Source organism: Vicugna pacos, chromosome 6 (assembly GCF_048564905.1).
Source record: "Vicugna pacos chromosome 6, VicPac4, whole genome shotgun sequence".
Classification (NCBI taxonomy): domain Eukaryota; kingdom Metazoa; phylum Chordata; class Mammalia; order Artiodactyla; family Camelidae; genus Vicugna; species Vicugna pacos.
In genome coordinates this window covers 65520713-65534545 of record NC_132992.1, presented here as the reverse complement: position 1 = coordinate 65534545, position 13833 = coordinate 65520713, and the positions used below count along the sequence as shown (strand labels likewise).

The window sequence follows — 13833 nt, the reverse complement described above, 5'->3', positions numbered from 1 at the left end:
CTTAGCGTTCCTGGGGGCCCCGGACAGCTCAGGAGTGGTGGTTCTGGTTGCCACGCGAAGTTTTCAGAGGCTTCCCTGGAGAGAAAAGACAGTTTAGTCATAGCATCACCATGGACAAGATGTCACACTGAGAATGTCAGAAACACTGTGTCATTTATCATTCAAGTGATAATTTATCATTCAATCTACCTATATCCCAATTTTCAGAGACTTAAACATCTACGCTCCCTTGAGCTTCTGTAAAGCAAAAATTTCAAAGGGACATAGCAGCCTCAGAGGGCAGAAGCCTCTTTATCTTCATCCCCCAGCATCTCGTATATTCTGGCCCAGGCTAGGACAGGCACTCGGTAACTGTTAGATGAGTGCATGAAAGAATGTGAGTAAATACATGGTATTCTCTCTCTGAAGGTCACCTCTGTCCTGAAGATCTATGACTAGGTTGTCTTTATCTGAGATTTGCAGTGGATGACAGTGTTCCTGTTTCCTCAAGAACTGTGACTTCCATGTGGGACCAGGTGTTGGGGTCAGGGAGACTCCAGCATCCACTCCCATAGGATGTATATCAGGCAGTTTTCCCAGGGGCAGAGTTGAGGGCTGGGTGTATAAACGGAATGTTTACTGGCAGAGAGCTCTCCACATATAATTGGCTCAGTCTGCAGGCAAAGGCAGCCTCTAAACGTGCAGGCTCAAAGGGTTTCCTGTTATTTTTGCCTCAGACACTCCCTTTCCCGTCTTCTATCCTGAACGCCCTCTTTTGGATGGACAAATTCTTCCTCTAGTCGTATGAGTACCATTGGCTAGATTTATAGTCATCCATTTCTTCATTCAGTACATTCATTGCATGATCACTTGCCATTTTCAGTGCTTCCTGCCTCAGGGCCGGGAAGCATTTTTGCATAAATCTGATATCATCTCTTCTGCGTTGACATTGTTAATTCTGACGCATCTTGATGAAACTCTTTGATATTTTCTCCCTTCCATTTTTTTTTTTTTGAGGCTACGGATATCTTAAAAAGTAAAGAAATAGCAAAAGAGGGAAATAAAAATCATGATATAGTTACCTTTAAAATATTAATTTTTTAACATGCACAATATAAAACTATACAACTTTATTTGGAGATGATACCACAGGTCTGAATTTGAGGCACTTTGTTGAAGTGAGGTCCATGACCGTTAGCCCTCTGTCCTTGCCCCTCCTGAGATGTGCCTGCTTGCTCATGCCTGCGTGGGGTCCTCTCTCCTACATGTCCTAAGCATAGGATATGAAGTTTTTCTGCCAGATTCTGTCTCTGGCCCCCTGGTAAGTACTACACAAGGTCAATTCTTTTGGTCAGTTCAGTAATGAGTACTTACTATTTACTGGGCTCCATGTCATGCTGGGGCTACAAAAATGAACAGTCTCTGCCCTCAGGGAACTTACCATCAAGTGGAGAAGGGTGATGTAAGCAGATTATTCCGATGGAGTACGGTGATAAGTGGAAGCGCAGATGAGGGGCACTTAGTCCAGTTTGGGGATTTTGGGGAGGGTTCGTGGAGGAGTTAATGTCCAAGGGAAATCTCAGAAGATTAGCCAGCCTGAGCAAAGGCACTGGGGTGTAAAATGACACGCTTTGAAGGGGTAGCTGCAAATGGTCTTACATAAAGTTGAATGAAGGAAAGTGAAGTTGGGCAAGGGAGGGGCTCAATCATAGAGGACTTCAAACACCTTAACTGGCGGCTTGGACATGATTTGTTGCAGTCATTTTCTGTTGTTTTAGTTTTCTGATGTTGCAGTAGTTTCTGAGTTTTAGCACGGAGAGATTTCTATTCTGGACTGATCACTTTGGTAGCAGTGTAAAGGATGGATTTCGGGAGGGCAGTTCTCAATGCGTACAGATTAAGATGGCGGCAGTGGGACTAAAGAAGAGAGGGTTAATTTAGGAACTATTAGTAGAGCTGACAGAATTTGGTGACTAACTGGATGTGGGAAGTGAGAAGAAAGAATGACTCAGAGGTTTCTGGTTTGGGAAACTGGGTAAATGGTGGAAACAAAATACAGGCAGAGGAACAGGTGTAGGAGGCAGAGAATATGAGTTCCTTGTCTGCAGGAACCCTTGTCTAGCATGGTGCCTTGTATTCAATGGGTGTTTAGTAAATAACAGGCTTCTTTCTCAAACCTTCAGTGGCTTCCCATGCTGTTAGAATAGTTGACATGTATCACAAGGGGCGTGTGTGCATGTATTTAGTATTAAACCCGAGGGCTCATACATGTGAGCACGATCTGTCTCCATCCTGGCTTCAGCCCCAACTAGATCTCAGACCCCTTCCCGCTCCTGCATCATGCTTCTGTCTCCTTTCTGGTGTATTCTTTAAGCTATTTCCTCTGTCTCGAATGCTCTTCTCTCAATTCTTAACTTGTGGTGCTTATTTTCATTCTTCCAACCTGGAAGAATGAAAATAAAGTGAGCTCAAATGTCACCTGTCTAGAGAACCCTTTCTTCAAGCTCTGGACAAGTGATTGTGTCTCAGCTCCAAATTCACTTTGCCTTCTGCATTGTGGTGCTGGGCTGGAACGCTGCAGACTACATTTCTTTCTTCCACCAGCCTGCTTCCTGTTAGGTTGAACAATAGACTGCATTAGACTATAGGGAACTTGGAAAGCAGAGGGAGGGAGGGAGAAGGGACTTGTTTTCCTTCCTGATTGCTTCTTGATTCTCTCCGTGTCACCCTGGAAACAGCAACCGGTTCTAGTCTTTTTTTTTTTCATTCTTGAAATCAGCAGCTGAGCAGCGCCCTTTCCTGAGCATTTTGAGTTCTAGCTCCAAAAAGTTTGACCTCTGAGCTTCTAAATTCTGATAATTCTAACCTCTTCCTTCTGCCTCCCCAGCCCTAGATGTCGTATTTGCTTCTTGTAGTCATCTCTGACAGCGCATGTTTCTTTTGTGCTTTTCCAGATCTCCAACACAGATTTAACTTACACATTAAAGTCTCTTAGTGTGATTTTTGCTTTTCTTAATGGTTGGACCCTGACACAACTGATTATGATTTAGGCTTAACTCAGTTACTCCCTAACATATAATAGGATTTTCTTCATAGAGTTTTCATAATCTGTATTTCCAAAAATAAAATTTTTTTTTTGCTTTCTCATAATCTATTTCCTCTTCTTGTATGTCAGAGTCTTCGCCCCATTCATTACTGTGTCCTCAGAGCCTAGCATGGAGCCTGACATACTGTAGGAACTTAATATATGCTTGCTAAATAAATTATTGAATTATTACAAAAGACTACAGGAGAAATATGGGTAACTGACCATACAAAATGGCCAGAATTCAGCAATTCTCTTACCTTTTGGTTCTAGGCCAAGTTATAAATGAACTCTGTAACAATGTAACTCTGTTATAGACAGTTGAGCTCAATTCTTTTTATAAACCTGTTAGAATACAGTACAACGCATTATTGAATGTAGATCCATCATCATTGGGATAACAAGATAATTTATTTGATTTGAATTCTGTGCTTACATAAATCCCCACTTTCTATAATTAGGAATGATAATGACTTACCTTTTAAGGTTGCATAAAGATCAAGAATTGGTTATGGGTTCGATCCACAGTTCTGCTGCTTAGCAAATAAATTTAAAAGTAAAAGTCATCCAAAGAATCCACTTGCTGCAAATGCAACATCACTTAATAGCATTTACTTAGTAAGCTTAATCTGCTTATATTCTTTCTCTCAATGTGTGTTTCATGGTTTGAAACAACCAAAGCATAGAACAAAAAAGGAGGTTGAAAAGGAACTGCTTACAAGGATTTACTGTATAGCATAGGGAATTTATATTCAATATTTTGTAATAACCAATAATGGAATATAATCTGCAAAAAAACCCCAGACCTGAATCACTATGCTGTACACCTGAAACTAATGCAATATTGTAAATCAACTATACTTCAATTAAAAAAAAAAACAACTACAATGTCTAAGATGAAAACTGCACTGAATGGGATTAATGGCAGATTAGACATTGAAGAAGAAAAGAGTAGTGAATTTAAGGCATAGCAGTAGAATCCACCCAAAATGAAACACACAATGAAAAAAAGAATCCCCCCAAATGAAGAGCATCAGTGAGCTGTGGGACAATTTCAAGTGGTTTCATGAATAGATAATTGGAGTACCCAAAAGAGAGAAGAGATGGGGGGAAACAGAAAAAGTATTTGAAGAAAAAATAACGGAAAACTTTACAAACTTGGTGAAAACTATAAATTCATAGATCTGAGCTCAACAAAACTGAAGCCCAATAGACTATACCAAGACACATTATAATCAAACTGATCAAAACCAATGACAAAGAAAAAAATCTTAAAAACAGCCAGATGAAAAAATATATGCTATGTATAGAGGACCAAAGATAAGAATGACAACAGATTTCTCATTGGAAACAACGCAAGCAAGAAGAGCAGCATCCTTAAAGTACTGAAAGGAAAAAACTATAAACCCAGAATTTGATAATCAACAAAAATCTTTTTCAAAACAAAGGCAAAATAAATACTTTTCTAGACATACAAAGGCTGAAAGAATTTATCATCAGCAGACCCAGACGACAAGCATCTCAAAGTAACTCCTTCAGGTAACAGGAAAATGATACCACATGCAAATGTGGATCCACACAAAAGGATGAAGAGCACCAGAAATGGTAACTACATAAATATACACAGTCCTTTCTGAAAGTCAAGCTCAAGGGAACAACAAAGACTGTCATTGCTGTGGGGGCTAAGGAAAGATTTTGTTTTGGTTTTAAGGACATAGGAGAAATTTAAGGATATATAAAGCTGATGGGAAAGCATGTAAGCAGGGAGAGGTGACAATATAGGTTAGACAGGTTGGAGTATAGGGCTTGGACAGTAAGGCGGGTCCTTGACAGAAGAGGGTCAAGCACTTCTTTGACTCTGACCTAGAGAGGAGGCTGGGTGCCTGGACAGGAAGCTCTGCAAATTTGGTGGGGGTGGCAACCTTTTTGTAGATTTTGATGGATAAGTATGTACTGCTTGTATAATCATATGAAAAACAAACAAAAGTGAAAAAAGAAGGAACTGCTTAACTTCCACACAGCTACAAGCAAGAATCTGAAAACATCTTCTTACAATCTTTTAAGTATCAACTGCTAAGGCAAAGAATTATAATACATCATATATGCATCACTCTAAAATAATTTAGGTCAAATAAAGGCAAATAGATTAGATGACATTGACTTCCACTGTGCAAGGTAGAACCATTTCATTGACCTTAACTTTTAAATTAAATTTCCCTTGTATGTACTTCAAATGTGTTTATATTTTTCCCTTTTTCTAATTCAGAAAGAAAAACGTTCCTTTCTTTCTCCAGCCTAATTGGGCCACCAGGGTCCTTAAATCCAGCCATTCTTTCCTCTTTTCCATTCTCCACCAGAACCTTACTCTCACATTTTTAACATGCCCACTACTGTTGTTTCTCCTTTCTCAAAACTCACAAACAATAATCTTTTCTCCGTCTTGTATTCAGTTCAAGGTACCATTCCCTACCTACCTTTCTTCTCTCATGCCCAAGTTCCAAATAATTCATATTCACAGTTTCCATTTTGCAGTCTGGCTTTTGCCTTCAATCCACTATTGAAATTACACTCTTGTAGCTCACAGATGATTGACTGATTAGTAGTTTTTTTTTTTTTTTTAGCCCTCATCGTTCTTGACATTTCTTTTGACAGTTGATTATCCTTCCTTTTTGAAACTCTTCCCCGGGTTTGGGACACTGTAGGACTCTGTTTTTTCTCTTCTACAAATGGCTTTTCCATTCATTCCATTCATGGCCTTTTTCCTGCAACACTCCAAAATAAGGTGTTCCCCAAGACCCTGTCCTCTTTTCTTGGCAATTTTTTCGATAATCTTTCCTATTTACCCTTGCATTTCAAATACCACCTTTATGTGAATGATTATATACAGCCAGTATCTCTTTTGTGAACACCCAACCTATACTTTCAAATGCCAACAGGACATGGCCACCTTAGTGTTACTCTGGCGGCATCTCAAACACATGTCCAAACTTACCAGCTCCTCCACAAAATCCACTTTTTTGGGTTTTGTTGTTGTTAATTATTGAACATTTTCTCAGTCAGACAAGACTAAAGACTTTGAATCATCTCTTACTCCTCTTCCTTTCCAAAACTTGCTGTCAGTCATAAAATTCTTCCCATTCTTTATGTCCAAAGGCACATTCATTTGTCATGACCTTCTCATCACCATCATTTCCACCACTATGGTTAAGGCTGTCATCATCCCTCACTTGCACAACCATGATCACTTCTTGACTGGTGTCTCGCTCCACTTTCCCCTAATCCAATCTATCCTATTCAGTGCTGCCGGAGCATTTTTCCCAAAAGGATAGCTCTGATTCTAATACTTCCCTGATCAGAATCGCTAATAGTTTAATTGTCTCTAGAATAAATCTAGACTCCGTAAACTGGTATTCAAGAACTTCATAGTTTAGGCCTCAAACATGTATTTTTTCCATCTTATAAATATAAGATATCAATTTTCTGTTCCTATGGATTAGTGTTTGAGAGTATGGACTCTGCAGCCAGACTGCTAAGTTTGCATCCTGGCTCCTCCTCTTACTAGCTGTGTGACCATGGACGAGTATCTTAACCTCTCTGTGCTTCAGTGTCTTCATAAATAAAAGGAAAAATAACCATTACAGGATTGTTGAGAAAATGAAACGTATGAAAAATGCTTAGAAAAGTGCCTGGCACATAGTAAGCTCTACATAATGTGTTTCATTGAACAAATATTTACTGATGCCTACACATACGCACATACGCCAGAACTCTCCTGAGGACTGGGGGATAGTACCAGCCAACAAAAATCCTTGCCTTGTGGAGCTTACATTCTATACTAAAAATAATGACCAATAATTGTACATAATTGTCTGTTTCTGAAATTCCCTTCTTTCTACATTATCACCTTTAAAATTCTACCCTTCCTTCACTAAAATGCCATCTTACCCTTTGAAATCTTACCTTGTAGAAGGTTCTCATTTGAACTCCTCCAACTCTTTAAATCTGAATTACAGCATTTATCACATTTCACACATTCTATTATATAGTATCAAATATGAAACATATCAAATATATGTCTCCTTGCACATGTTTGTGTTATCTTCCTTGAGGAGTGTAATGTCAGCTACTATCCCTATTCATCTTTGTAAACAGTATGACACGATGTACCTTGTACTCAAGCACACAGTAGATGCTTAATAAATATTTTTTGGATGAGTGTAGGTAAAGAACTCTTTGCATAACCTTTCATTTAGCCTCTATTAATTAACCTTTTCTTCTTTAATTGCAAATATAAAAGAAATTTAAAACATAGGACATTTTATTTCTGGAAATACCAAATATCAGTATCAAACATTTTTTGTTTACAACTTGGCTTTTTCATCACCATCATTTGGCAACTGGTTTACTAGTAGGCTAATTTTTGTTGTTTGCTTTACTAAGTATACTCTATAGCATATTTAATGTGTCCTGTTACCACCATTTGAAAAGCGCCCTTATGTTTTATTAAAGAAGTCATTGTGCATTTGCAGCAACATGGATGCTCCTGGAGAATGTCATTCTAAGTGAAGTTAAGCCAGAAAGAGAAAGAAAAGTACCATATGAGATTGCTCATATGTGGAATCTAAAAAACAAACAAACAAACAAAAACAAAGCATAAATACAGGACAGAAACAGACTCATAGACAGAGAATACAGACTTGTGGTTGCCAGGGGGGCGGAGGGTGGGAAGGGATAGACTGGGATTTCAAAATTGTAGAATAGATAAACAAGATTATACTGTATAGCACAGGGAAATTTACACAAAACATTATGGTAACTAACAGAGAAAAAAATGTGACAATGAGTGTGTATATGTCCATGTATGACTGAAAAATTGTGCTGAACACTGGAATTTGACACAACATTGTAAAATGATTATAAATCAATAAAAAGCGTTAAAAAAAAGAAGTCATTGTGGACATCATATATTTCAATTATTGTATTTTCTATGGTCAGTAGAGTTTTTCCCATTTCTTACTTCCTAACATAATCAAAAATGTCCAGATACTCATCTGCAATTTTCTGGCTTGTTACCTAACTTTTCCCCTCCACTTGAAAGAACTGTAATGTTTGAAATTTGTTTTTATGAATCTGAAACAAAAACTTTTTTTTTCTAAACTATCTACTATCTTTCTTGTAAATTTGCTTGCTATTTGCCAGCTATGACTGAAAAGACCAGACCGACTGGAAAGACCAGACCAACTGCAAGTTCTGTCCTACTTTCTAATCTGTATTTTCACAACGCTATAGTAAAATATAGAGTCATATTATACCACATTTTAAATCTCCTTTATACCACTTAACTTTGCTAAGCCATCTTAACTGTTTCCCTTATTCAGGCAGAACGGTGTGATAATCTTCTCTCTTTTTTTTAATAACAAGGCCGACACAATGGATTTTAAATAATGATCAAGGATTTTTTTTATTCATTAAGTTTCAGTATCATTACAGAAAATGTTATGGTACAGAGTTAACATTATTTTTTCTTTGCTCTTGATTTCCACATGAATGCTGGTAACACTAATATCTGTACAAGATCAGTCTTTGATTTTATTTTTTGTTCTGTACAATTTTAAATGTATTGGTTAAAAAGGCTGTCAGCACTTAAGGAAGCATTTCCCCACCCCAGTTTGTTGGTTCAAATAAAAGGTATCCAGTTACTGCCCAAGAGTACTGTGCCATGAGGCTACTGGGACGAGAAACCTCCCGGACGCTCTGCAGGGATGGTTCTCCGTGAGGCAGGGCGGGGCTGCCACCAGTCACTCTCCTTTTGGCACTGTGCACATAAACACGAGATACATGATAAAGAACAAGCAAAAGCTCTCTGTAAAGCGATTATGAAGCAGACTAAGAAGGGAAATCCAAGTGTTGCCTACGCTAGTATAAATAAGCAGACAGCCTTGATTTAAGAGCATAAGTAGTTGTATTTTAAAGATGAGGAAAACACAAGTTCTGCAGGCACCTACCGCTGTCTACTAAAAGCTATCGCTACCAGACCTAGCATTGAACACACACAGCAATTTGCAAGAAAGGAAAAATTTGCTTTGATATAATCAGAATAGAATTGTCTGTTAAGATTTACTTTTAGGTGTTTTTTTTTTCTTTAAAAGGTATTTAAATTCTTTTGAAATATAGTTCAAGATGTTGACTATACAGATCAACTTTTATCCGAATCAGAAAAACTAGCTGTGCCGTTGCATATTACAGGATACAGTCAATGATATGTGGACATGCATCAAAGCTTTCCCCGCCAGTGACCATCATAGCCGTCCGATGACCATGACGTCCACCACCTCGCCCTTGTGGAGCTCCACATACTGCTCTGTCTTTGGAGGAAGCATCAACAATCCGTTGGCGCTGCGCATGCTCATTAGACGGCTGCTCATCTGGTTACCTAGGAGGAAATACTCTCATTACAGCAGCGTCAGCATCGTGGTGTTCGCACGTGGAGCCCTTGGGAGTTCTTGTCAAAATAAAAACCGATGAACAGAAACACAGGTCTTCAAGAGGAAGAGAGATGATCAGACTTCCCAGTACCCTTTTCAGGTGGCCTTGCTACCGTATCCTACTGCCTTCCCACTGAACTTCAAAAATAAACATTAGGAAGTACTGCTTAAAAGGACAAAACCAACATTTTACAGTACTGTGCAAAATGCCACGGGATTTCTCAGTTCTGGCTGAAATGTGACGTGCATCTGAAAAGAGAGACTTTAAAAACCTGTTAAAATAATAATGATAGTAAAAGCAGTGGCTACCATTTCTTTAGTATTTACTAAGTACCAGACAAGGCATTTTACTTAACCAACTTATTTAATTCTCACAGACTCAAAAGAGGTTAGGTAACTTGTCTAGGGTCCTACTAGTTATAATTAGCTGGTAGCCAATTTGCATGCAAGTCTCTGGTGACATATCCAGTCACTGTGTTAGCTGATGTTTGCACTTGATAGGACTTTTGTTTAAAGGGTAATACAGTTTTTCTAGAGTCACATCAATAGGTAAAATATGACTAGAGAAGTTGGGGATAAAAGTTGGAAGTCTAGAGGCAGTAACTACAGAAAAATTGAGTCTAGAGGCGGTAACTATAGCATTATAAAGGCTGATTTCTCAGTCCTTAAAATTTACCAAAATCTAGGGTATAACAGAGGCTACAGAGAGTCACATTATAATTGGGCTTTAATCTCACACTCCAGGGTGGCATAGCCACGGTCCCCTCCTTTCAATACAACCAAAGTTATGCTCAGAACTTACTGGTTGAACCAACAGATAAAAATCTGTAATTCTAGATTTGTATTTCAAATGTTTATCTAGAGAATACGGCTCCATGGAATAACTAAACCTTCATTAGCTTTTTTGCTATTGTCTTGCTATGTTATACAGTTTAGGAATAATTTAATTCATCTAATTTTTCAAAAGGGAAAATGTACAATAATTACAAAATTAGGTATATTCAAAGAAGGACATTATATATAAATTTGTGCTTTAACAGGAGGGGTGCAGAGAGATACCTGCAGGTGTGAATGACTGACCTGTGCTCTGTGCCCAAGGCAGTGGTTCTTGGTGATGCCAAGTCAGTATACACCGATGGTATTCTGGGCGAGGATCCAGTTTTACATCACATGATAACTACAGAATAAAGAGGAAAAGAAAACAAACTTGATCACCTGATCATTTCTTAAAACTATAGGGTAGTGGTGGTTGTGCAAAGAGAGCAACGGACATGGAAAATATCTTGGCGTTCTGCTGTTTCCAGCACTGCCACCTTATGTTCTCAACACAGGGAATCCAGAGATGGGTTGCTCTGGTGAAAAGAGAAAAGAAAGCTAAGAAGTTGGTATTTATGGGTTGTGAAGACAAATATACATGATGCAGAATGACCAATCGACCTTCAACCTGGAGCCGTTTTTTTTTTTCAATGTATGTCATTAAATTCATTCTGAAATCTGATTAGTTAGTGATAGTGTGTTGGTAGCAGGTACCATGAACAAGTTTATGCAGATGTAATTATAGTCTATAGCCCATCAAGGATTAGTTCGCTGTTAGTGAGAACAAGACTTGTTCCAGTGTACGAGAATTAACATTTTCCATTAGTGCAATAATCATTTAAGATACTCTGCCTTAAAGTGGTCTAGAAATCCTTTACTCAACTAAAACAGATATTGCTAAGAGCAAATGATACAATTAAAACTTGAATATCCTGGAAATTTTGATTCAAGTAAGTCTATTTCCAATCCATTCTAGTTACATTGTTTTTAATATTTTGATTATTCATTCTGACACAGTGTATGCTTTTCTACTGGAAACCAGAATAAAATTCAATTTTAGGGTGTTTTTGATTTAATCATGCACTTTCATTTGCTATTACTTATGTTTATACCCTATTTCATATCTACTGGGGGGGGTAACTTGCCATTATTCCTAAATTATTCCGTGCTCACCTGAGGACAAAAATCTCTCTTTGTCTCCTTCTGTGTGTATGTGCGTTCTTCGGTACTAAACCACAAGAGCTGTTCATGTGTTTTTTGCTAAGTGTTTAAGGTTTCCCCCCCTGCAGTACAGTGGAGCAAACGCTGGAATGGGGAGACATCCGACACTTAGGTTCTACTTCCAGTTTTACTGCTAACTGGTGTGGTGTATCAGCAAGTTATTTTGCTTTCCTTTACCAGTTTGTTCATCTACAAAATGGGGTTGTTTGTTTTAAAGGAAGATATTCATGTTAATTTAAGAAACGGAAATTAATTGCATCAAATTGATGTGAATGAAATTTTTTCATAGCCTCACAAACAGCTGTTCCTTTTGTAGCAAGAGATGAAACTAGTCAGATTTTTATGGTATGTTACTGAAATGCAGAACACTTTATTAACTAATATATTTAGTTGTACTGACATTATAGTTCTGGTATATTCCATCAGTGACCTTAAGAAAGCACCTATTTACTGTGAGCTTCAGTGCTTGTAAGAATGATGTATCATGAGTAAACAGACGATGCTTTCTGGTGGAAGAGCACTGCAAATAGTGGATGTTTCACTTCTGATGATTTTTTTCTACTCATTTAAAATTGGGCAGTGGGCTGTGGACCAGGAGTCCTCTGTTTCCTTTGAATACTTTTCTGGCACACAGTAGTCATTCAAGAGATAAAACTGTATTATTTGGTGTAGTATTACATGGTGTTTTATATGTAAATGTCTAAGGGAGAGAATTAGGAAAACAAAGTTCAGTGAAATGAGAAGATAAGCCACAGACTGGGAGGAAATATTTGCAAAAAACACATCTGATAAATGCCTGTTATCCAAAATATAGAAAAAATTTCTTAAAACTCAACAATAAGAAAACAAACAACGCAGTTAAAAAAATGGGCAAAAGACCTAACACCTTACTAAAGAAGATACACACATGACAATTCAGCATATGAAAAAAATACGTCATTAGGGAATTACAAATTAAAACAGTAAGATTTCTCTAGATACCCACTAGAAAAGCCAAAAGTCTAAAACACTGGCCACACCAAATCCTGTTGAGAATGTGGAAGAACAGAAACTCTTATTCACTGCAGTGGGAATGCAAAATGGTACAGCCTCTTTGGAAGATAACTTGGCAGTTTCTTATGAAATTAAATATATTCTTATCACACAGTCCAGCAGTCACGCTTCTTGGTATTTACCCAAGTGAACTGAAAATTTATGTTCATACAAAACCTGCACACAAATGTCTACAGCAGCTTTATTCATAATTGCCAACACTTGGAAGCAACCGAGGTGCCCTTCAGCAGGTGAATGGATAAATGGTGGTATACCCAGAGGTTGGAATATGATTCCATGCTAAAAAGAAATGAGCTATTTAGTCATGAAAAGACATGAAGGAAACTTAAATGCATACGCCTAAGTGAAAGAAGACAATCTTAAAAAGTTACACACTGTATGATTGCAGCTATACAACATTCTGGAAAAGGCAAAACTATGGAGACAGTAAAAAGATCAAGGGTTAGCAGGGAGGGAGGAATGAACAGGCAGAGCACAGAGGGTTTTTAGGGTAGTGGAACTATATGATACTACAATGGTCAATACATATAACTGTACATTGGTCAAGACTCCTAGAATATACAACACCAAGAGTGAACCCTAATGTAAACTATGGACTTTGGGTGATAATGATGTGTCAGTGTAGGTTCACTGATTGTAACAAACGTACCACTGTGGTGCAGGATGTCAGTAGTTGGGGAGGCTGTGTGTGTGTGAGGATGGGTTGGGGGGTGGGAGGTAATACAGGAACTCTGTACTTTCTGCTTAATTTTGCTGTAAACCTAAATGTGCTCTAAAAAACAAAATTTAGTAATTAAAAAAAGGGGAGAATATTTTGTCCTTCCTCTTTGTTCTGCGTATTTTACAGATAAGTGACCTCAAAGAATTCTCAAATATAGCAAATAATTAATTGCAAGTACAGTGTAATAATGTTGTCACAGAGCTATGTGTATGGTATAAAAGGGCACAAAGAGGTAAATAATCCAGCCTTTCTAGGAACATTGAGAAGGGCTTCATAGGGGGCATAATGCCTGAGTCTTACGACCAAGGAATTTTCCAAGCTGAGAAAAGAGAAGGTGGTGGTCAGCAGAGAACCTTCTAGAAAGGAGACCTCATGCCCATTCTGGAAGCAGTAAATAGCTCAGTGTGGTCAGAGTGCAGGGTGGGAAGCAGATGAGGCTGGAGGGGAAAACAGGTCTTGGGATGGAGAGCCTC

At 38.1% G+C, this 13833-nt stretch overlaps 1 protein-coding gene across 8 annotated transcripts in view; it reads right to left on the bottom strand.

Moving 5' to 3' along the window:
* Nucleotides 1-8499: 8499 nt before the first annotated feature.
* Nucleotides 8500-13833, bottom strand: part of GPHN (gephyrin) — a 432492-nt gene continuing 427158 nt past the window's right edge. For 7 of the 8 annotated variants that reach the window (XM_006206958.4, XM_006206955.3, XM_072963279.1 and 4 more), the window contains 2 exons: nucleotides 10630-10726; nucleotides 8500-9497 (listed from right to left, as the gene is read on the bottom strand). In XM_006206958.4, the coding sequence (XP_006207020.1) occupies nucleotides 9364-9497; nucleotides 10630-10726 (231 nt within the window). In that variant the 3' untranslated portion in view covers nucleotides 8500-9363. The remainder of the gene's footprint in view (nucleotides 9498-10629; nucleotides 10727-13833) is intronic. The other variant, XM_072963280.1, reaches the window with a different exon arrangement.